Genomic DNA, 23,174 nt, shown 5'->3' with positions numbered 1-23,174 from the left:
ACTCGCGTGGGAGCGAGGGGGGTGAAGGGTGCAGGGCAGCGCCGGGAGATACCGAGAGAGCCCAGAGGCTCGGCCTGCAGCCGAGCGGCCGTCCTGCCCAGAAGAGGGCACGCCAGGAACCGAGAGGTGTATTTTTTTCCCTAACAGCTTAGTAATGAGGGTGTTGGTAGGAAGTTTTCCTCCTTTCCTCTTCTCTTTCTACCAAGAGCCTTTCTCTTAATAATAATAATAAAACCCCCCCAACAAAACAACAAAACAAAAACAAACCAAACCCGTTCCATTCCTAAACATGTAATGTTGCAGCAATGTCACCGTGCGTTCCCGGTCTCTCTGCCCTCCTTCTGCAGCAGAAGGAAAGAAAGCAGGCACCGAGCACAAAGTTAAAGGCAGGGCTACAGAAGTTGTGCCACACAGCAACACCCACAGTCTGAAACAGAAAACCCTCCCGTTTCCACCGCAGCAGCTGGAGCGCTGGCTGAGCTCCCTCCGCTACGGGAAGGCGGGCACGGAGCTGGGGGCTTCGCGGGTGACGGCGGCCAAGCCCGGGGGTCGAGGCGGGGGTGGGAGGGGACAAGAGAGGAGGAAATACAGATGATTTAGGAAGCGATGTCCCGGGCACTGGTCTTCAGACCCTGCTGATTTCTGCGGCACTGGCCAGCGCTGCCTCCAACCCCCCCCCCCCCCCCCCGCGGCATCGGCAAGTTAAGGGTCTCCCCCGCCCCGGGACCGGGGTGCGCCCCGACTCAAACCAGGGTCCCTGGGAGCGCAAACAGCTCGCCTGGAGGAAGATGCGACAGAGCCGGGGGCAGCGAGGCGACACGGCTCTGCCCCAGCGGGGTTCACCTGCCCGACCCCGGGGGCGGCGGCACCGGGGCCCCGGCGGGCGGGAGGGGAAGGGCGGCCGCTCAGCCGAGCCCGGGGACGGCGGCGGGGGCTGCCCTCGGAGCGGGGGGGATCCCCGCCAGCTGAGCGGGCCCAGGCGGAGGTGAAGGGGGGGGGGGGGGCGGGGGGGGGAGGAAGGCGGTCCCGGGCTCTCTCACCAGATGAAGTCGGTGCAGTGGCTGCAGAAGGTGGGCTGCTTGAAGAAACGCGCGATGAATTTGTGCTCCTTCACCTCGTGCACGTTCTTCTGCCTCAGGGCCCCCTTGCGAGCGAAGCGCCGCGCCGCGTCCGGGGCCGCGCCGGGCTCGGAGCCCGGGAACACGTCGGCCATAGCGCCCTCCTTCTCCGCCCGCCCCCCCCCCCCCCCCCAAACCCACCCCCCGCCCGCCGCCGGGAGCCGGGCCGCGCCGGGAAGCACCGCGCCGGGAAGAACCGCCCCGACGTCCGCCCCGTCCGGCGGCCGCCGAGACTCTGGCAGCGGCTGGGCGCTGCCTCCCGCTCCCGCGCCTGACGTCGGAGCGAGAGGAGGATCCCAGGCCCGCGCCGGCTGCTCCGCCCGCGGGGTGAGCGAGCCCCCGGCCGCGGGCGGGGCGGGGCGGGGCGGGGCTGGGGGGGGCGGCGGGGGTGGGGCGTCAGCACCTGCCGCCTCTCGTCAGCGGCCCCGCCCCGCGCACACCGGCTGGCCCCGCGCGCGCACAGCCGCGCGCGCGCGCAAGGGGCAGCGGCTCCACACGCACACGGACACGCAACGCGCGGCTCCTCTCGCTCACACACACACACACACACACACACACACACACGCACCAGCTCCCCGCTGACACGCGGGCTTCCCTCACAGACACACGCACAGGCTTCAAACCAGCTCCCCTTACACACACACACACACAGAGGCTCCGCACACGCACACACAGCCCCTCAGCTCCCTCCACGCACACACACAGAGGGCAGCCGCTTCCCTTCTCTCCCTCATACACAGCAGCTGCCTCCCTGCACGCACACAGAGGGCAGCTCACGCCCAGACACAGTTTTCTCAGTGTCTGCCATGGAAATCGACACCACCTTCCCTGCAAATCGGTCGCGGCACCATGGTGCCCTCAGCATCCCAGGGCCCTGGCGGCAACAGGCCCAGTGACACCCCCCCCCCCCCCCGGCACAGCCGCACTGCCGCGCTTTTACCTCAGCACAGTGGCTGCACCGTGCCACGGGCACCGCCACCACCAAAGAGCACGGCGAGCCCCTGCCCGGCTGCTCTCTGCCGCCTTCTCAGCGTGCGCGCTTCCTCTACCTACCGTGACATATGTTATTCCACCACCACAACAAAAAAAAAAAAAAAAAAAAAAGTGCAGCCCAGACGCTCTCCTGCACAAACCTTTCCCCTTCCTGCAACGCAGAAACCCAGTCGCACCCATGCAAACGCTGCCAGAGGCCATACTGAACAACTGTACATCACACCGTACCCAGTGGACGTGCAACAAATGCAAGAGAAAACTGGCCTCACTCTCTTGACCCACTGCAGTGCGTCATAGAGCTTTCATTTACCATACAATACAAATATCCTCAAGAAAAAACGTAGGAAACAAGTCTGTCACTAATTAATGCATACACACTAAAGACTTTTACTATGCTTTTATGCAGCACACTGACAATGTAATAAAGTATTCTGCAAAATAATAGAACCGTTCATTTATTCACATTGCATACAAAATGTTCACAAGTCCCTGGACATGGAAACATTATCTGCCTATGGGATGCATACAATCTCTCATATTGCTATTTATACAGTATCTCCATACATTCAGAAAAACACCATATAAAGCATGACTGTGTGCATAAAAACTCAATATATGTGCTAAACAAAAAACCCCATGTCCTAATCATTTTTTTTTAATAAATGTTATTCTCATGGCTACAAATTTTCACATAGGGAAAATAAATGCTTATTAAAAGTTCCTCTATGCCAATACATCTACATACTCATAAGTATGTCTGTGTAATAAGGTTTATTTCACAAGAATGAAAGCAAGCTGATTAGCTCAAATGAAGTCTTATTTGCTGATGGGAGAAGTTCACACAGACATTTACCACAGAACAGAAGAAATAACTTGTTACATGCTATCTTATTCTTAATTTTAAAACCTAGGGTGCAGCCTGGCTGAACGGGTATATCCATGGCATTTTCATCAAATAATTGACAACAGGCGTCGCCCTGCATTTTTTCTTAATTTATAGAAACAAGCCAGATGCCCTATAAACTGTTTCTATATGCCCTTGCTTCATGGACTTTGATTTTGCAGCTACTTTCAAATTTGATCTGAAATTCAATAAAATATAAAGATTTTTTTATTTGGTTTCTACCTATTCTACACATTTCAAATCCCCTATTACTCTTCAAAGGGAATAGATTTTTCTTGCCTTAATTAACTTATGCCAAAGCATGAGGAGCACTAAGAAACATTTTGTACTCTCATTAAGTGTTCTATCAAGAAATATGGAACACATTTATTTCTATTCCTTTAGTGCTGCATTACAAACATAGCTACCAAAACGGGAGAATCTGACTGAATGAGAGGCAACTCGTACTAGGTCAGATTAGGGGCAATCTGTACGTTTGGTTGTTCCTTAAAATCTGACAAACCTGCTGAATCATTTTGGATTCCAGTTTCTTTCCTGACAGTGACTCTGGTCAAAATTCATTCACTGAAACATCGGCGAGTGCCCCAGGCTCTTCGTTCCAGCCTGCCGATTGCCTTGTTAGGCCCCAGGGAAGAGCCAAATGACACCAGCCCTGACACTACATGATCACATTAGGATCACTTTACTCTGTATCTGTAAAGCAACCATTTTATCTCAAACCTAATAATTATTTGTATATAGTGATTATACACATTAGGCAAGAGAAAAAATCTATTATGTGTGCATGGCAATCCTCAGACAAGCAGGTAAACCATTATAACAGAACCTTCCCTTACTATATGTAACATATAGTTCCTCCTACTGTCCTATTTTGAATGCACACCACTTACACAACACTTCTTTGAATATGTATATATATTCACCTTCAAATGTCAAGATTTGCCACTATGACCAGGATACCCTTACACTGATACTATGAGGGGTTCCTATGTTCCATTCACCAGACACTTTTTGTATATGCTATCGTAACATCACCATCTGCTTGCTGGGAGGCTTTTAATTGCTTGGGCACCCATTTCTCCTACTCTACACTCATCCTTCCTCTGCAAATTCCTGGAGGAAAGATGTCTGCCATCCCTTCCTGCACACACACATTCCCACCAGCAGCCCGTGACTTGATCTTCTGCTGAGGGTAGTGTTTGCAATTTGTTTCTGGTTCAGGCCATCTGGACAAGGAGTCAGCATTATCGTTGTTTGTGTTCAGGCATATACATGGTTATTAAATCAGAGCACCAGCTTTTCCAATCTCCTGGCAAGCAGCTCCAGAATTCCTGACTCCAAAGCACCATTTACAGGGGCTTCTGATAACAAATTTACTCCTGTATGAATATTTGGATAATATCCTAGCAAGTTCATCTCTGATAGAAGTTCCCATTAGATTGTTTATGAGTTTTTCTCTGAATAATTTGATTATTGCTGTAACAAGCACAACTTCTCAAGTCCTTTCTATATTTGCATCAATACCACCCTAGGTCTGTAAGTGCAAGCATCTGTGTTCATTTTGAAAGAGGTTTCTCAGAGTCATTCTGCTGCCTGTGAAATGCCTTCTCTGTTTACTCATCTGCTGGATCAGCATGCTACTGCCTGCATACTTTTTTGGATCAAAAAGCAATTTAAAAAGTGTCTTCTTCCTAAAAGAAAAGTGTCTGGATTGTTCTGTCCCTATATACATGTGCTGCATCAGATCAGCTCAAAGACAGAGCCAAGGAGAACACCTTCATCAACATCTTTGGCAATTGTGGCTCTCTATTTTGTTATTTCCTCCTTTTAAGACATATTCAACAAACAGGAATCACTTCCTGCTTGAGACCTATAAGGAAGTTTACAACCTAGTTTCTTCTCACATTTCAGAGCAAATTACAACCACTTCCTTTTCTAGGAAGTTATCAGAACAAGTAGCTCCTTTCCAATTCTCTTTTAGGAAGGATGACTTGATCATTGCAAACCCACTGTCTAAAAATTATTTGTTTTACCCAGTCTCATCCTCCAAAGCAATTTCCGCACAGTCAGCTTATGAGACATTTCAACCAGCAACTATTGTGGAATAATTACTTGCCATAATTAAGCCAAAAGCAGTCATCAGTTTCCAATAATACCTGGACTTCAGAGTCAAATTTCAGAAGCCAGGTTTTCCTAATTTATTTTTCCACGCAAAATATTATTTGTTTGCAATCATCTATCGAGCTTAGTGTTGAAGCTCCTATTCATAAGTTTGTCATGTTTTGACCAGTAGCTATTAATTATGAGGTAATGTCCACTACTACTATGTTTTTTTCCAGGCCCTGCTACTCATTCATCAACAAAATTATTTATTGTTCTTACCCAGACACTTTGGCAACAATGTATCCTAGATGTTTCCAAGATTAGAAAAAGGTAGGATGTGGTAGCATAAACAAATACATTTGTGTGAGTGTTCGCGTGTCTGTTAGCCGACTGGTGAGAAGGAGGTAGAAATATTTTGGATCTCTCTATATCAATACTGGTTTCTGCACCTTTCTGCACTTGCGCGTTTACAGTTTGCACAACTTTATCTGTGTCCTCCTGTATTCACACTAATTCTCTTCCCTGCCCTTTTCCCCTCAAAGTTACTCAGATTGCAGGTTGGGAAGTACTGGCTCATTAGACAGATTTCATTATTAAATTATTCCATGTGACAGACAGCTTGTTTACACATGCGAGTACTAATGTGAAAGTTTGAATGTATGTATTAAAACACAGTCAGAAAGAAGACAAAGTACAGAAGGAAGGTCCTATGAGAGATGAATGTCACAGAAAAAATTTCTGACAAAATCTAGGGAAAAAAAAATTACGCATCATAATGATTAATCATTTGCCAGGGATCAAACTGCAGTTCATCGATATGTCCTAATCATCAAATTCCCACTTCCCTTTGCAACGTGTAAATGATGCCATTATTTCAACTTGAGTTTCCTTGAAAGTGGTGTAAAACCCATTCCTCATGCAGAAAGCTTGTAGCTGCCTGTGAATTATCCTCACAGCAGCTCTCCGCAGAATTGGAAATAAATGGCTGATGATATACAGAACATTGAGCATAAAATTTTTTTTTTTTTATATCAAGTTTCTCATCAGAACACTGAGTGACAAGTTATTGCTTTGTTTTCTCATATCTCAGGCGTATTAGGAGCATAGTAAAATATCTCCTAGTTACAGAGCTGAATCAGAGCTCGATGCTGTTGTACACTGAAATGTTCTGGGGGTCCTCTGGGATGTTTCACGGGTTTTGTCTCATTCTAGATTGTATAAATAAACATTTCTGCCTCAGCTGGAGTATTTGCTATCATTGTTGTTTTTCAGATTTTGTCCTTCCCAACAGCAATCACTCTGAAAAATTTTGAATATCTCTTGCAAAAAGTAATTCACATTCTTTTGAGTGCAACAGAACAATTCTCTTGTGTAGGCAAATTTTCAGTCTTCAACTGTACACATAAAAAAATGCAGAAAGACTCAGACTTTGAAATACAAACAAAGCTCTCAAACAATGTGGAAAATAGAACAAACCTCTCTTGTATCAACTAAACAGTAGAGCTTCTATTATTTATTTAGAGAAACATGGCACATAGGTTTGTAAAAAACAAAGTAGTTGGTTTTTTCAAGGGACAATTGACCCCAGAAGAACCAAACACAAGAGCCAGCGCTGGTGCGGGACGCTTACATGGGCTCAGAGGAGTGAGAAAGCCTGGGAGAGGCACACGTTGGATGTTACTGAACACAGACCACAGCTGGCTCAGAAAATTCCCTCAATGGAAAATGCTCAGAAAGTGAGAGAGTCATAGGAGGAAGTATCATATCTGCTTGCCCTGTTCTCACTTCTTCTTAGGTGTGCACCTGTGGGAGAAATTACCCTAGATGGGCTCTGCCTGAACCAGTACCACCACTTCTGTGGCCTTCAGATTCTTCTTTAACTAAAGAAAAAGTATTTATTATATCACTGCCAGCTGACAAAAAGTTATCCTCAAAAAAATATTTTTTCCAGTCTTTTTGCATTAAAAGTGTAAGATGTACATGTAGGGTTTAAGTATACAGGTAAAAGAACTCTCTAGGTGTGTCTATATGCGACCTCTTGAAGAGTAGAATATGGTCATCAAAACTGGGTTAGGAAAGCAGAGTCACTGCACGGTCCTGAAGCCTTCTCCCGCCAGTCTGTTGGAAGCCCCAGCATGCTTTTCTGACACTAACCTAGCACAAAGAGTAAAATAGTTTATATGGCTTGATTGCTGGAAAACATCAATTTTGGGATATCAGTATATCTAGCATCAGATAGCTCCTGATAGAGCAGGGCAGTATTGCAGTTTCTTTATATTAGTGCTGGGCCACGCGATGTCATTCACTGACACGGAAGTCAGAGTGAAATTTCCCACTATTTCAGTGTGAACAGAAAGGTGTGGTATATGGTATTTACCATATTCCCTCAAATCTTTAATTTAAAGGAATGATAATTTTGCCATAATAAGCTAAGTAGAATTTTGCCATGTGAAGATGAGGATATATTTTATATATATATATATCTTACTTCAAATTATTATTTTTGACAGCTGAATATCATTTATCACAGACACAAGAAATAGTAACTTTCATGTTGCATTTGGTTTATTCTACAGAATAAATGTGAGAGGAAAACAAAGTCATATCAGCTAGAATATACAGGTTATTCACTTCTGTGCCACCATTATATTATGACACATTGATGCAGAGTTAGCAGAATACCATTTTCAGTGGTATGATTTCCAATTATACCATGTCCGTCTGTGCTCTACACAAGTGTTTATACTTACAGAAACACTAATAATTGAAATGACAAGAGTTTGGCTGGACAAACACAGCTTTAAAGTATTTGTTTAACGTAGAAGAACAGAACAGAGAAAACACTGACGCACAAAACAAGCTGACATTCATTTCAAAAAAACAGTTCAAAAACCCAAAGTGACAGTTAACTGAAAAAGGAAGTGTGGAAAACCTCTCTGCTGCAGAGACGTAACACGAGGAAGGCATCTGTTTGTTGGCATTTAACATTCATTCAACCCACTGGAATTTTCATTTTCCAAAAAAACCCAGAAACTGTCCTTTAACGACAGTAGAGACTATTTTTGGTCATTTAATCCAACATTGTGGATTAAAGACTGAAAAGATTAGCAGACTAATACATATCATAACAAGGGAACATCTCCTTAGGTTGTACTAAGTCAGTCTCATGCTACCATTCAGTTTCACAATTTATGGTGACCTTAATAGCCCCAAATTGCTCTTTGTATGTAAATAAAGTGCTACAGATGCTCTTTCAACATGAATTACATTTTTAAATAGTTTTGTTCCAGAAAACATAATTTTAAAAATCAGACATCTCACTCACAGGGCTGCTAATGAAAAAAAAACCCAGGGCATCCCATATGCAAGTGCCAGTGGATTTTGTTCCAGATGTATTATGCCATGTCTGTGAGATAAGAGCTAGGCAGCTTGCTTTAAAAGGGTCTGGAACAGTGGTTAAGCCAACTTGTACAATGGGCTAGTATTATTCAACTTGACTGTACTCTGATGCCCAGGGGAAAACAAAGAGAGGAAAGAGCTTTCAGAGAATATTCCCCTCTCGTTAATGACCACATGATAAGGTGACATGAGGGAGAAAAAATCAATTTTCTTTTTCTAGAAATAAATACAAAAAAAGAAACAAAATGTGTAGCAAACATACATACACGTGCTTTCTATGCATTTTCAACTTGTATCATAAATATTTTGCACTTTGTAGAATGCTCATAGAATCATAGCATGGTTTGGGTTGGAAGGGACCTTAAAGATCATCTAGTTCCATCCCCCTGTCATGGGCAGGGACACCTTCCACTAGACCAGGTTGCTCAAAGCCCTCTTCATGATTTGTTCTTTCCAAAACACCTGGACATCTTCTCTTTTCAAAACTTAAATTTATGAGAATGTCACTGATATCAGTTCTGGCAATGTTGGAACAATTGCAATTTTATTTCATTCTGTTGCCAAAATGGTGGCAGCATCTTTGTGCAATGAAAAATCTCCATGTGCAGTGAATAAAGGAAAATCAACCTTTGAGATTTATTTTTGTTATTTTTACATAAAATTACAAAAAAAATGCAAAACTCTAAGAAAAACCTGATAAGATGATGATGCACATTACAACACTAGAGTCAAAATTTTTAGATATACACACACATGTGGAGATTGTCAAAGCAGCTGAGTGGCCTTCTGGAAACCAAACAAGATAGCTATATTTTCCAAAGAACCCAATACACCAAAAATTTACTTTAATAAAGTGAGCACTTTTAAAAGCATGGCCTTCATTTATTTGTCTAAATAGAATTTGAGCCCTGCTGAAAATCTGATTCCAGTTATTGATACTGGTCCCTTCAAAATCTGCTTCCTCTTATAAAGGCTTTGCCCTGGATTTATTGCTGGAGATTAGAGGCTGTCACAAAGTGAAATTAGTTTATTGATATCTTCCTACTCTCTAATGGTCCACACTATAAAAGTACCATACTTTGTGGCACGATATGAGTCTATTAACAGGATCCAGACACAGAATAATGAGATGTCATGAGCATCAGACATAGGCCACATCAACAGAGGTATATGATGAAGCTTCAATGGCAGCATGATTTTTCCAGCAAAATATCCAGCTCAAGACAAACTAATCTTTCCTATCACATTAGCCCTAAACTCATCCACTTATGTTTGAATATTCAAGAACACTCTTAAAAATCAAGTTGTAAAAGTCAATGGCATTCTCTCTGGATCCAACATTTCATGAAACTTTCAGTTCAGAGACTACATTTTTATCTTTTTCAAACTTGTCAGTCAAGAGTGAAGTGAGGAATTCCTTCTTTTGGAATAAATTTGCTAAGAATACCAGATTAAAAGTATACGAGGAAAAATTATAGTCAACTACTTGTGTTGATTAATAAAGATTTGGGAAAAAATCTTAATCTTGTAGTTTTGTTAATTGCATATAAATTGATTCAAATCACAAATAAAAACATTGATAAAATCCCATTTTACAAAGCCCCAAATGAAGCCAGTGACAAGATGCAGGCTGGCTTGTGAAGGTTTTGGTTTAGACCATAAGGGAGCTCAGTATCCACTTTTTGATTACACTGTACAGGAGCTGAATCACAAAGAAGGTAGATTTATTCATCTGGAACACTTTGGACTTCTGCCCAGGAAGAATTTAACAGATGATATCCACGGGTTAATAGAGACTTTAGGATCTATCTAGCTTGCAGCTGTCGATTTATCAGGTTATACCAGTGGATGCCTCTGACAGAGCCGAAGAGCATCGATTCTAGGCTGCTTTTAGACACACGCACATCTGAATGAAGTTTTTAATGTGGATGAATATACCAAACGGCTTCTTGGCTGATCCTCTTATCTGTCATTTGGGAAAACCAAAGAATGGCAGAAAATAAATCTGGTGGTAGTTGGGCTTTCTGACAGTGTTATGGCAACATGCCAGTGGAGGCACAGGCAATTTAAAAGTGTTCTCACTTACTCAGAGAAATCCTTTATTGGGAGGGATGGAGTCATCCTAGGGTGAAAACTAGCAAGGATTTCTCTGCTGGATGACATAGTGGTAAAGTGCTAACGACAGTTCTGATGTCCTGAAAGTGTGAAGTGCATTCCCGCAGCAGTGGGCTGCCCTTGGAGAACTTGCATTAGATCCTGAACAGGTCGGAACTCTCTCCAGCTTGTAAACAAGATGACAACCTGAGGCAATACATATATATATATTTAAAAATAAAAGCAAAAACAAACAAACAAAAAAACCCTCAAACAAACAAAACCCAAAAAGCGAACAAACAAAAAAACAAAAGAAAAAAAAGAAACCAAAACCAAAACCAAAGAAGGCCAGATGCTACTCTCACAGAAATATGTGGCATTTGGCTTAACAGAAAACAGAAGAATATTGATGAAGAGAATCTTGAAAACTTTGTTTCAAGCTTGATGGGAGAAAACAGTTTGGCTTGAGCTTGGAGGGCACCCTGTCCTTTCTGACCTCTCCCTTACCACGGCTGACCGGCTTCTTTCTTGAATGCAACTGCGCATCTCCACTTCTGCACCGAGGGAAAAGGCAAAAAGGTGGGACGAGGCAAAAAAGGGTGAGAAGGTCTGTGGCTTCACACTGTGCTTTTATGTTGACATCTCAAAAGCCATCCCTTGTAGATCTGTTTACAGCAGATGCAAATTCTAATAGAGAATAATTTGGCCCCATGACTTCTTAATTTAACATTCCAGATGAAGAAATTTAACACAGGATTTTTAGACAGCATTTTGATGAATTTATCAGAGGAACAGACTGTTTCACAATATTTGGGTTACAGTAGAGCTGTGAGAGAGATTCTCCGGATTTTCTGTGCAGGAAATGAGAAGGCGGAGAGGAGGAAGTAGCCTTAAAATGCTCTCTGGTTTTGTGCACTGAATTTAATGTATGTGAAATCTAGAACAGCTTCATGTCTCTGTCAGAGACTATGGACCTGCTATCACCTGGAAAATTTGTTAGTGCCATCCCTCTGACATCTCAGATTAATTCAGGATTGGGTATTTCAATACTATACTTCCAGTAAACTGGTGGGTTCTTAAAGAGATTTAAGGTCTAGGACTAAAATGATAATTATTTCACTAACTTCAGAAAAAAACATTCTGAAACATCAGTGGTAGCTAGGATTGGTTTACCCCTAAAATATGTTACTAAGTGAAAATAATATTTTTGAGAATTATATAGACACTATTTACTTATTATGGCACTGAGACATTCTTTCAGATCAATATCTGTTACTGTGTGTTTACTTCTAACATCTCCAAACACATGAAATATAAACTTCCACTGGGAAATAATACACTACAAATGGATCTTGGGTTCTGGCTGGCTGAATATTTTGCTAGTAATGAATGTATATATCCAAATTATCTGTACATTAAATATTAAATGCAACTGATATATAGGAAGTCAGAATACTCTTGACTTGTCTAGAACTGAAAGCAAGTATTTTTCTTTAAGGCTAAAAATGACTCGGTTTACCTTCTTACTTTTTATTTTTATCTGTTCAGTGCAATGGAGCACTCCAATATTGGATGTATTGAGTAGAAGTGATAAAAATGTTTGTGCAGTGCATAAATGAACTTTGAGCAAATATTAATGGAACTATCTTGGCAACGTGAAGGGCAATGATTGGACTCGTGACTTAACACCTGATCCGGCAGAGGAACACGGATACATCCATTAGCCATCATCACCTCTTCATACTCCAGGAGGAGGAACGGGTGTACACATGAAAACCCAGTGACTGACATGTGAAACAAAAGGACCAGCATGAAGGAAGCAGGAATCCGAATATCTTATCCTTGCAGGAAAAGGATGAGTTTGTTGGTCCAAGGCCAGCTTTCATGCCAGAAAGAGTGTCTCAGCAAGAAGGCGCTGGCACATAGGGATGCCTGCATTCAGGCCTCTTTAATATTCTACCTCAATGTCGCAGAATCACAGACTGGTTTGGGTTGAAAGGGACCCAATTCCACTCCCCCTTCCCCGGGCAGGGCCCCCTTCCCCCAGCCCAGGGGGCTCCCAGCCCCGTCCAACCTGGCCTTGAACCCTCCCAGGGAGGGGGCAGCCACAGCTGCTCTGGGCACCCTGGGCCAGCGCGTCACCCCCCGCACAGGGAACAATTTCTGCCTTACATCTAATATAAATCTCCCCTCTGTCAGTTTAAGACCATCACCCCTCGTCCCACCCCCTGACCCAGAGTCCCTCCCCCCCTCTCCTGCCCCCCCTTTAAGCCCTGGGAGGCCGCTCGAAGGGCTCCCCGGAGCCTTCTCTTCTCCAGGCTGAACCCCCCCAACTCTCTCAGCCTGGCCTCCCAGGGGAGCTGCTCCAGCCCCCCCAGCATCTTCGTGGCCCTCATCAATACATTCCTGTTGAGTTGAGAAACATCTGCATCTTGAACTGGCTGTTTCAAGCATTTTCTGGTTGAAGAACAGTCACAAAACCTTGAGAATGTGGGTAATGCAGACCCGACACTCACTGACCAGAAGGACAGACTGCCAGGAAGTCTGTGGCAGGATCAGAGGTGTGACATGTCCTACAATAGCAGGAAAATTACAGCATCAACTAGAGAAGTAGACAGATTAGAGGAAGGACATAAGGTCTGGCTCATTAGCTGGGGAACTCTTACCTTGCACTGACCTTCAGTCTGTCTAGCTCTTGCAAACTTTCTGCATAATATCTCTAGGAGAGACCAATTCCTGTCTGAAAGTCTTTGTCTACCTTCCTATTATCTTCTGTCCCGATTATTACAATGTCTTTTCCTATTGTCATGACAGCTCCAGTTGACCCCTGGTGTCAGTGAAGAATGCTGCTGCATAGTCTGTTTTTCCATCATCTTTTTTTCTTTTAGCATCCCTCTACTATTTTTTTTCCTCCTTATCTTCCACATGACATTTTTACCTTCACTTTTATGGCCTTTCCTGGTTTACCCTCTTCCTCTCTCTTATTCTTTACTGAAACCACTCTGATCAGTCAGTGATGCTGCTCTCCATCATTTAACTGCTGTCTTTTCAAACACACACCCTTGATCTCTGCTATGCTGCCCTACACAATTTTATCTGGGTAACACCCCTTCTGCAAAGCCAGTTTGTTCACATCCCTCCTGCATATTCTCCTTTTAGGTTGTACTATTGCAAAACTGGGTAACAATTAGACTGCTGTGACACTGATACTCTGCATATCATGCCAGCCAATATCATCTCAGGGTGTTCTTGCACTACTTTCTCTGCTTGCAGCCAACATTTATTTCCTCCAGAATTAACACTATTTGTGGTAGAGACCATCAATCTGCTCTGTATTTATGTGGTCATTAATGAAACAAATTCTGCTTCAGGATTTGGTTCATAGGAGCTATGATGATAAATAGCACATGTGCTAAAGGAGTGGGTTGGATTTGATGGAAAATCAGATTATATAGATAATTGCATACTATTACCAAATATAGAAAGAAGTTGGTTTGCTCATGCTCTGCCGAGATGAATCCATACAATAATAATCACATCTTCTCCAGTTACTGGAAAAGACAGTTATTTGTAACATACGTTCTAATGTTTCTTATTGCAGAGAAATAAGTTTTCAAAAAGAATCACAATATGGGCAGTTATTATGCAGTTGCGTGATATTCATACTTAAATATTCATTCCTCTCAGTTTCACACACTATTATTCAGTTTAACTTTCAGTTTTGAGAGCAGTAAAGTTGCCACACACAAAATCTATGGAAAAATTAATGTGCATATAATTTAACCCCCCGTTTGGTTGTAGTTTTTTTTTTTTTTCCTCTTCTTAAAGTACTGTAGAAAACTTTTCAGTTTGTTTATTTCTGTATGATATATGGTAGAGTACATTCTGCCATCTGCTGAGCAGAGTGAGCAATGCTCATACAGTCAATGCTGAAGTGGATAAAATTGTGCCCATCTATTCCTGTGCTATTTCAAACACAGAAAAGAATGTAATCAAAATAGCCAGCGGATCTAAGGAAAGATTGAAACCAGAGGCAAGAAAGCTCATTACAGCATTGCAGTGTGTTGGGAAGGGAAAAGATACTTGTGAAAATTTGTAGAGAAAGAGAAGAGGAAGAAGCAGGCTGTGAGAAATGGAAAAATAATCAGATGTAAATACAGAAAATGAAGTCAATTTTTTTTTTTTCTGTTGATTTAGCAGTGGTACTTTGCCCTTTGGCACTGTGTATTTGGTAAATATTTTGAGCAGAACATTCACAGCATTTTCTTTCTGAGAAGAATAGCATGTCCCGAATTGTTTAATGTTGTGGCTAAAAATTGTGTTTTAAATGCAAACAGAGAAACTTTACGAAACAAAAATAAACAAATTCTTTAAGAGCACAACGGTAAGAGTTTGACATAACCTAGCTTCTTGTTAGAGCTTCAAATGTCCCTCACTCCCCCTCACAGGCTGTGAGTCAGCAGGGGAGGAGGATACTTAGATTAGAAACACCAAACTGTAGAACAATGATTACACAAATGTTATTTTGGTTGCACTTCAGATGCTCCTGCAGTTGAAGTCTGCTAAATTAGAACTGCAATGATCAGAACCTCAGCTAATACCTGTGGAGTTTTGACTTGATGACCCCAACTCGCAGTGCCAAAACATGCTTTTATACCATCCAGAAATATGATTTATGTTTGGCCCCCTTGTCACAAATAAGCACAGTCCAGAATCATTATTTCAGTTTTCCTGCAGCACTGGCACCGTGAGCCCTGTCTCTGATGCTTTTAATTGTCTGTTGATGGAAAGATGCTTATTGGTGACACAAATCTGATTAAACTGGCCCCTGAAGCCTGAAGTTTCAGGCCAGATCATCATCTAGTATAAAATGGCATAAAGTTGGTATCATCACTGGAGACATATGACAATACCAGTGTCACTCCAACACTAATCATTTCACCTTAAAAAGATTTTGTTATAACTCTCAGGACTCCTTGGTACTTAGAAATGTACACGCTCAAGTGATAAACAAAATCTTCTTAGTGACCGTTCTATTATTTGATCCAGTATCGTATTCCAGATATCCTCATCCTCTAAAGATGCTGAGAAGATAATACTGTTTTTTCAAAAGCATCGGTCCCAACAGGAGATGCTCTGCAGAAACAACCGGAGATGTTTTCAGCAGAGATCGCTATTTGAATCCCTACATTATGTACGAATGCAACATGTGATGGTTGTTTCATCCTTTATTACAAGCAACACAAGGAACCTTTTATCTTCTGTTTACTAGGATGGGAAAAAATACAAAGAGTTAATATGTAACCATCCTTTTGCAGATCCCTTTATTTTTCAGGGAAGAAACACTGGACCCAGGGTCATTGGGGAAGCTCGTGGACTGGCAGCAATGTACCTCCTGGCCCTGTTCGCGTGCGCAGCTGCTCTGAGCCACTCTGCTCTTGCAGCAAAAGGTAAGCATCTTCCACTTTCTAAGGGCAACACTACCCTGAATTGTAATGAGGGAAGCTGGAGAAAGGAACAGGATTTGAAAGCCTTTAGACAATTCTGGTCAAGTTTTTTGAAGGGGAGTTTTCTCTGAAAGCTCTTTCCTCTCTTTGTTTCCCCTTCCATTCCTTCCTCCGTCGCTTCCTACGGTGAGGTGTATTGCTGTATACAAAAGTATAAAATGGAGGAAAACAGAAGAAATATTGACAGAAATTGTGGAAGCCAGATTGCCTGCATGGCGGGGGGCGTTGGGTGTGCCAGCAGTTAACCTCACCCCGTCCCTCTGCCCAGCTCCCCGCTCTCCCCTCCGCCGCAGGGGCTGCCTGGCACGGCTCCGGCCTCGCTTTTCTCCTCCTTTCCCCCAAAGCAGGGCTCTGGGCACTCTTTCATGTACTCTCTCCCTCTTTTTGCCATTTGTTTCTACAGCATGAGCTTTGTCTCCCTCTGTTCTCTCCCCACTATCTTAGCAGGAACCTCTCTCCACATCCTTTGCAGGAGCACAGTCTGCACCCTTCGCTGCTCCCTCCTGTTCTCACTCTCTGGGTGATGAGTTGTTCACGCTGTCAACATGTTAAAGCTGTTTTGGAATCAGAACTGTCTAATGTAACAGGGTGTTTGCCCCACTGAATAGAAAAATCAGGGAAACCAGAGAAAAAAAGAAACTAAATTAAAAAAAAACCCAAAACTCATTTCAGGCTGACCCCACCAAACTAATTTAGATTAAAACCAAAATGCATTAGCTTGCTTCTAAGTCCCTCTCACCCTCTTTTTTCCAAGATAATTTACCATAATTGACTCACTGTGCAGAATAACTTCATAGATCCATTTTGAAGCAGAAGTAAATTTTAATAAAAAAATGTGACACAAAATCTAACTGGAGCCATTGACAGAGCTGCCGAGGAGGAGAGGAAGAACACATTTTTTTCTGGTAATGCTTATAGCAGCCATCAGCTGCCTCAGTAAGTTACATACCTATAGATTACAGAAAGTTTAGCTCAGTGCAGGAACATGCTATAGCCAATGATAATACAGAAACCTGTGCTTCCAGTTGAGACATAAAAACAACTCCAATATTCTGCCCAATTTCTTGTAAAGTGTCTCCTTTCCTCCAGTGTGTCCCAGGCCACCAGAAGTGCTATTTGCCACAATTGATGTAAACAAAAGCGTGTATGAAGTGGGTGAGGAAATAGAATATACCTGCAGGCCCGGGTTCGTCCCCAATAACGGCCAAAGGAAGTACACCTGCCTCCCGACTGGGAAGTGGCCTCTCAATACGCTCTTATGCCTACGTAAGTAAAACAAAGTAAATCCTGCTCCTAGATCCTATGCCATGCATTGATCTCAAAAGGATATTTTATAGTCCACGTGAGGAATCTGAAGTATTTAAACTGCTGAAGTTCTGTTCTCCAGTTGTTCTTCCCTTACTTGTCGGAAGACGACTGGGTGGGGGGGAGGAGAGGGGGAAGCAGCAGGGGAAGGAGGGAACCTCCCGTTCGCGTCCCACACTTTCCCCTCAGCCTCTGCTCCCGGACGGTGCTGGAGCCTGGACTCGGACAAGGTGACCCTTCATCTGACCCAGCCCACCAGTGCTTCTACTCTAATGATGCCTACTCCTTGAGAACACCTGCATTTATTGTATCCCTCATTGTTCATTTTTATCATTTCACTGCATAGAAGTTATTTTCCTCAGATAACAAAATGTTAAAAATTACTGAATCACAAAAACTTTGAAATAACTATATTTTGATAGAAATGTAAAATAGCTAGACTTATGATATGTAGTACATGGGACTGGAGAAACGTGAAAGACACCAGAACGCCTTTACGATCAACTTGTTTCCATTATTCTAGCTTCATGCCTCAGGAAATAATATTATCTTTTTCTTTTTTTTTTTTTTTTAATCTTTAATTAACAGCAAAGAGATGTCCCAGTCCTGGACCCTTGCAGCATGGAAGAGTTGATTCTCTAGACACTCGCTATCAGAGTTCTCTACATTTTTCATGTGAACCAGGGTAAGCGTTCCTTTCCCCGTGCTGTCCAATAAATAACCTAAATCACAATATTACATTCTAGTATCACCTGCTGCAGTATTACAAGCCAGGGAAGTTAGCAAACGGCACATAAAACCCCAACTTCACTTCAGAAACTGAAAAGAAAAAAAAGCCTATCTGATGATCCTTCTCTGTTCAGTCTTGGCTATAACATCCTGGAGCTTTGCTACTCCAAATCAATGTCTTACAGATATGAAAACCATCAAAATAGCAGTGATTTTATGCAAAGATTTATTCTGCACTGCTTTCCCCTGCTTCTTAAATCCTCTTATTACATCATGAGATGAAATCCTACAGCAGAGAGAAGATAATCTCCACCTAAGTTGCTATGCTGTTAGGCTCTGGAGACTGACAATTTTGCTTCTATGCCTTTCCAAGATCAATAAATGAAAACATGAGTTTCATCCTAACTCGGTCCCTGGAAAGAATGCACTTTTACTCAAGGCTACTTGCTAGTTTTAGAAACGAGGATGCATTTAAAGAAAAATAGTTATTGTAAATGCAGGGAAATATTTTGTAGTAACATACAGTTAATTTTACTTGGGTAATTAATTAATAAACAGTGCTTTCCTGGGAAGGTCATAGGTGAGACATAGCCTAGAGTTCACTCAAGTGTCAACAGCCTCAGCTACCTCCTTCTTCCACAAAACAGGAGCAAGATAAGGAATAAATAAATTCAACTATGACACCAAATGAAGCAATGGGACTTGATTTAATTTTGCTAATTATAATTTTCTGGTTTGCAGCTGTGTGATATTGCAGTCCTAGAGACATGATGAACATTTCTTTAAAACTCAGAGCAAGTGCTGATAATATAAGTACAGAGGATGGAAGAGAAGCATTTAGAGTGCATACGGAAATTGAATTTGGCTACGTGGCATTAAAATAATGTGCCTCAGTGACTTTAGTTCTTAAGAGTGTTGAGTTCCTTGCAGTAGTTTGATCCTAATTGCCACTGTTAGCTAAGAACTCTTCTGAAAAAAACATAACATTTACATTAACAGTCTCAGATCAATGTTCACTACTTACATATATCCACAGTATTAATCAGTTGCAGAAATTAATATACAAGATAGAATATATAGTTGAAACAGCAAAATATCTTGTTGTATCAAGCCTTTTATCTGGACACTTGCAATACTTGAATACTAACAAATTTTTATATATGAATCTAAACTTCCTTTGAGATCATTTAGTGCTAGAACCAGAGAAAGAGTTCAGAACTGAACTCTTAAGTGTGTTTATGAGAAATTGTGATCCTCCTTGAGAAGAACAACTTGATTTTTCTCTGTGTTCGTTAAGCTTTCTGATAACCAGGTCTTTTTGTTTTCAGTTACAAACTCGTTGGGACAAGAACGAGCCAATGCATGGCAGATGGAAAGTGGAGTGGAACTTTTCCACAGTGTCAGCGTACGTGTTTAAATACTAAAGAACTATATCCCTATTCTTATTACAGAAAGATTTCTTTACACTGCTCAGTATTACATACGGTCTTATTCAGAGGCCTCCTATAGTGCCATGCAAAAATGGTTAGGAAAAATCAAGAAGAACCCTGTATGTTTGGTTTTAGAAATGTGGATTCTAGTTTTAGAGAAATACAGTTAAAAGGTCTGTACAAAAGGCCAGGATCAGGGATGCTATTTACAGCTGAAGGTAAGATGCTTATCCACATAAATTCATTCTCCCTGTGTACAAAAAGAGGATACTGTCATGCCTTTGCAACTGTTGTATGTGTTTTTGCTATAACCTGCATAAACACTTTGCTGTAAAAGCAATACACTGCATGATATTGTCTGAAAAATACAGCAAAAATCATGAATTACGTACTCTAATGGGGCTCATAATACTTTTAATCTGAACCTTTTTGTTTTGTTAGCTACACTTCCATAAAGAGCTATGTGGGTTAGTTTGGTTATATCCATGATGCTCCTGTGATTCTAGTAATAATTTGATCTTTAGTTATAACCATGATGCTCCTGTGATTCTAGTAATAATTTGATCTTTAAGCTTTAATTTCTATGAATGCTGTGCTTTTTTAGCGGTGACTTGTGCACCCCCCTCACTGCCTGAATTTGGAGTCCTTTCTTACCGTCACTTAAAACCTGGAAATATATTTAATTACCTGGACACAATTACTTTTGAATGTGTACCCCCTCTCGCACTTATCGGGAATGAGACAGCTGCCTGCATGGCCAATGGGAACTGGAGCAGCATTCCAGAGTGCAAGGGTAAGTAACTTACTTTTGTCAACACCTCAAAATATTCCCTAGAATTGTACACATAAAACTATATGAACAACCGTAATAATTTTTTTTACAGTCGTTACTGCAAACATACAGTAGGATTATTCTGACAGTCAAACTTGTGAATGCAAGCTGATTGCTAACAAGATTGCACCCAACATGGGATTGACAAAGTATTTGCTGCAGGTATAAAGGTTATCTAAACAGGACCTGCTAAATGTAGTTCACAGTGGGGAATCAGAGCCTGGCCTCCAGAGTGCAGTGAACATTTTATTCTACTAAGTACTAGCATTAATTTAAGAAATAGACAACCTTACCCTTGGTCCTAAGAACTACATTGGTTTCAGTGAAACTATGCCACATTTAAGTAGTTTTTGGATGTAACCACGGATTGCAATAGATGTGTATTTAAAACAAGTAATATTAATTTATTGTGGTTTTTTAAACTATTTTCCCTCTGGCTACATTCTCCTGTGCAAGAGGCTGAAATGAATCACTGTGGAAGTTATATGTATTCTTTGAAGTATATAGCATGTCTTTTAGAACCATAGCATTCATAAAGCTTTGTTTTTGGTTTTGCCCTACAGTTGTCACATGCCCCACTCCAACAGGAATAGAAAATGGATTCATAGAGTTTGCCGTTCGCAGAACATATCACTATAATGAAAGTGTCAGCTTCGGCTGCCAGTCCAGCTATGTGCTGGATGGACCTAAGCATTCCCGATGTGAGAAGACTGGAAACTGGTCCACAAAGCCAACCTGTAAAGGTATATAGACACTATCTGTTAGAAACCATGTATCAAATGGAACTTTCCAAAAAGACCACCGCTTGGATTGTTAGTGAGCTATTACACCTTTGTGCAAGAGCTGTCCTCAAAAGAAAACCAAAATAGTAATTTCAAGGCCCTGATAATGTAAGACCACTCCCAACACTGAAAGTTGTGTGACATGATGTATCTAGATTGACTTCAACAATCAGCTACTTAACTTTATTTTGTCTGAATATTTCCTCTCTTCCTCTTATGTAATCTAATTAGAAATTGTACTGAGCCTGGATTTTCACTGGAAACTTTTGACCCTATAGTTCAGGGTTTGAGTTTCTTCAGCATTGAAATACCAGCAAAAATACTATATATGTGTGGGACACATTGTTTTCCATTCCCAAATGCCATTCGTACAGATTTCTGATTGGATCTAACCTACCTACTCTTCAAAACAGAGTTTTAATTATCCTTATGTGTTGCTGATAACTGGCTTCTTTTACAGGACCATGTAAAATACCCGTTAAAAAAGCTGTAGTGTTATACAATGGCGAGAAGAAAAGAGTTCAGAATGACCTTAAGGAAGGCATTCAGCATGGTGAAACTATATCCTTCTTCTGCAAGAATAAAGAAAAATCATGTGCCTATACTGTAGCTGTTCCATGTGTGGATGGCAACCTGACTCTCCCCGCCTGTTTCAAAGGTACGAGCTAGGCTAATCGCAAAACAGCTTCTGTTGGTGGAATAACAAGTACTTTAGTGTGTGTGGGGCAATGTTATAATTCATCTTTGAGCCCTATTTGACTGGCTAATTCCTCTGTCTTGTACTGAAGTTATTGGGTATTTAGGAAGAAACGGCCTGAGAGAGGGAGAGAATGCACAGCAAGACTTTTCTTTTGGATACATCAGAGCTCTGCTTTAATCTCTGTTCTGTTCTTAGAAGGTGTTATTTAGAGGTGGCCTAGCCCAAAGGAAAGGCCTTATGTAAAGTATTCTGGGATTTCATGAGTCCTTGGATCAGCATCTTCTATAGGGGAAAAGAGCCTGAACACTGCTGCAGCCTTGAGAACCTGATACATTCACTCCTATCCTGGTGAATTATTCCCATGTTACGCTGACCGGTAACACACTGGTCTGACTTTGGACCAAGAGTGTTAAAAAGCACCTGGTAGCTGTAGTGAGGAATTGATGCTGGAGGAACTGGTTCACAGGCACACAGGATTTTAGAATAAATAAACAGACTAAATACTGAAGTCTGTTAGTAAGAGGAAATGCTTTGCATTTGTTTTATCAATATTCCTTGCATGGAATATGCCTTACAAGTTTTATTTCCATTTGTAAGTGAAAGAAAAAACACGGCTTCTGCCTGATGAAAACATCTTTCCCCACATTTGGCTTGGCTTCAGATAGATATAGTTTAGCTTTCACTAAAAGAGAATTAAAATAGTGCATTTCTTCTAGTGGTTTTACAATGATGCAAAGATTGATTGCTCACCCACCAGGGTCCACAAGACATAATGTTCATCTATCACGTTTCAAAAATTGAACCCAAGTTCTTGACTTGTTTTCAACAGAACGTGGCTTTTTTTCAACTCTTGTGAAGAAGGACCCATCTGACATGAAACCATGTGAAGATCAAGAATGAATCAGAGAAGTAATCCAGCACTAAATTTCTGCCTTACCGAGACAAAACGTTACACATAAAAGAGGAACGCTTAGATCCCATGAGTGTACATTTCCAGGTGACCTCCGGACTCTCTGTGAATGCAGCCTCAGCGGTTTTCCCAATCACCATCCCTACCAGCATCTTTCACAAGCTGTAACACATTATTTCAGCAATTAACTTTCACACTCTTTTCTCTGCTTTCTTCAAAATCCTTGCAATACTATTTCTTTTTCCATATTTCCAACACTTACGTAACTGTAAATTACTTTCTCAATAGCAGTCCCTTTACAATAAAGTAATTTTCAGCCAATAGTGTGTTCTTTTTCATATTACCTAATCATCAATCACATCCTTTAG

General features: G+C 41.7%; 2 protein-coding genes across 3 annotated transcripts in view; one reads left to right on the top strand and one right to left on the bottom strand.

Annotated features, from left to right (window-relative positions):
• PRKCA (protein kinase C alpha) overlaps positions 1 to 1,439 on the bottom strand; it is a 160,822-nt gene extending 159,383 nt beyond the window's left edge. Inside the window, exon 1 of one of the 2 annotated variants that reach the window (XM_042802418.1) lies at positions 1,041 to 1,439. In XM_042802418.1, coding sequence (XP_042658352.1) covers positions 1,041 to 1,213 — 173 coding nt within the window. In that variant the 5' untranslated portion in view covers positions 1,214 to 1,439. The remainder of the gene's footprint in view (positions 1 to 1,040) is intronic. The other variant, XM_042802419.1, reaches the window with a different exon arrangement.
• Positions 1,440 to 15,929: 14,490 nt separating this feature from the next.
• On the top strand, positions 15,930 to 23,127 carry APOH (apolipoprotein H). Its single transcript, XM_009970395.3, has 8 exons — positions 15,930 to 16,061; positions 17,208 to 17,384; positions 18,012 to 18,108; positions 19,481 to 19,557; positions 20,187 to 20,375; positions 20,978 to 21,157; positions 21,657 to 21,854; positions 22,726 to 23,127. The coding sequence occupies exons 1-8, from the start codon at positions 15,998 to 16,000 to the stop codon at positions 22,794 to 22,796; spliced, it is 1,053 nt and encodes a 350-aa protein (XP_009968697.2). The 5' UTR covers positions 15,930 to 15,997; the 3' UTR covers positions 22,797 to 23,127.
• Positions 23,128 to 23,174: the final 47 nt, after the last annotated feature.

Source organism: Tyto alba, unplaced genomic scaffold, assembly GCF_018691265.1.
Source record: "Tyto alba isolate M040663 unplaced genomic scaffold, T.alba_DEE_v4.0 Super-Scaffold_39, whole genome shotgun sequence".
NCBI classification, from domain to species: domain Eukaryota; kingdom Metazoa; phylum Chordata; class Aves; order Strigiformes; family Tytonidae; genus Tyto; species Tyto alba.
This window is presented reverse-complemented; position numbering and strand designations above follow the sequence as displayed.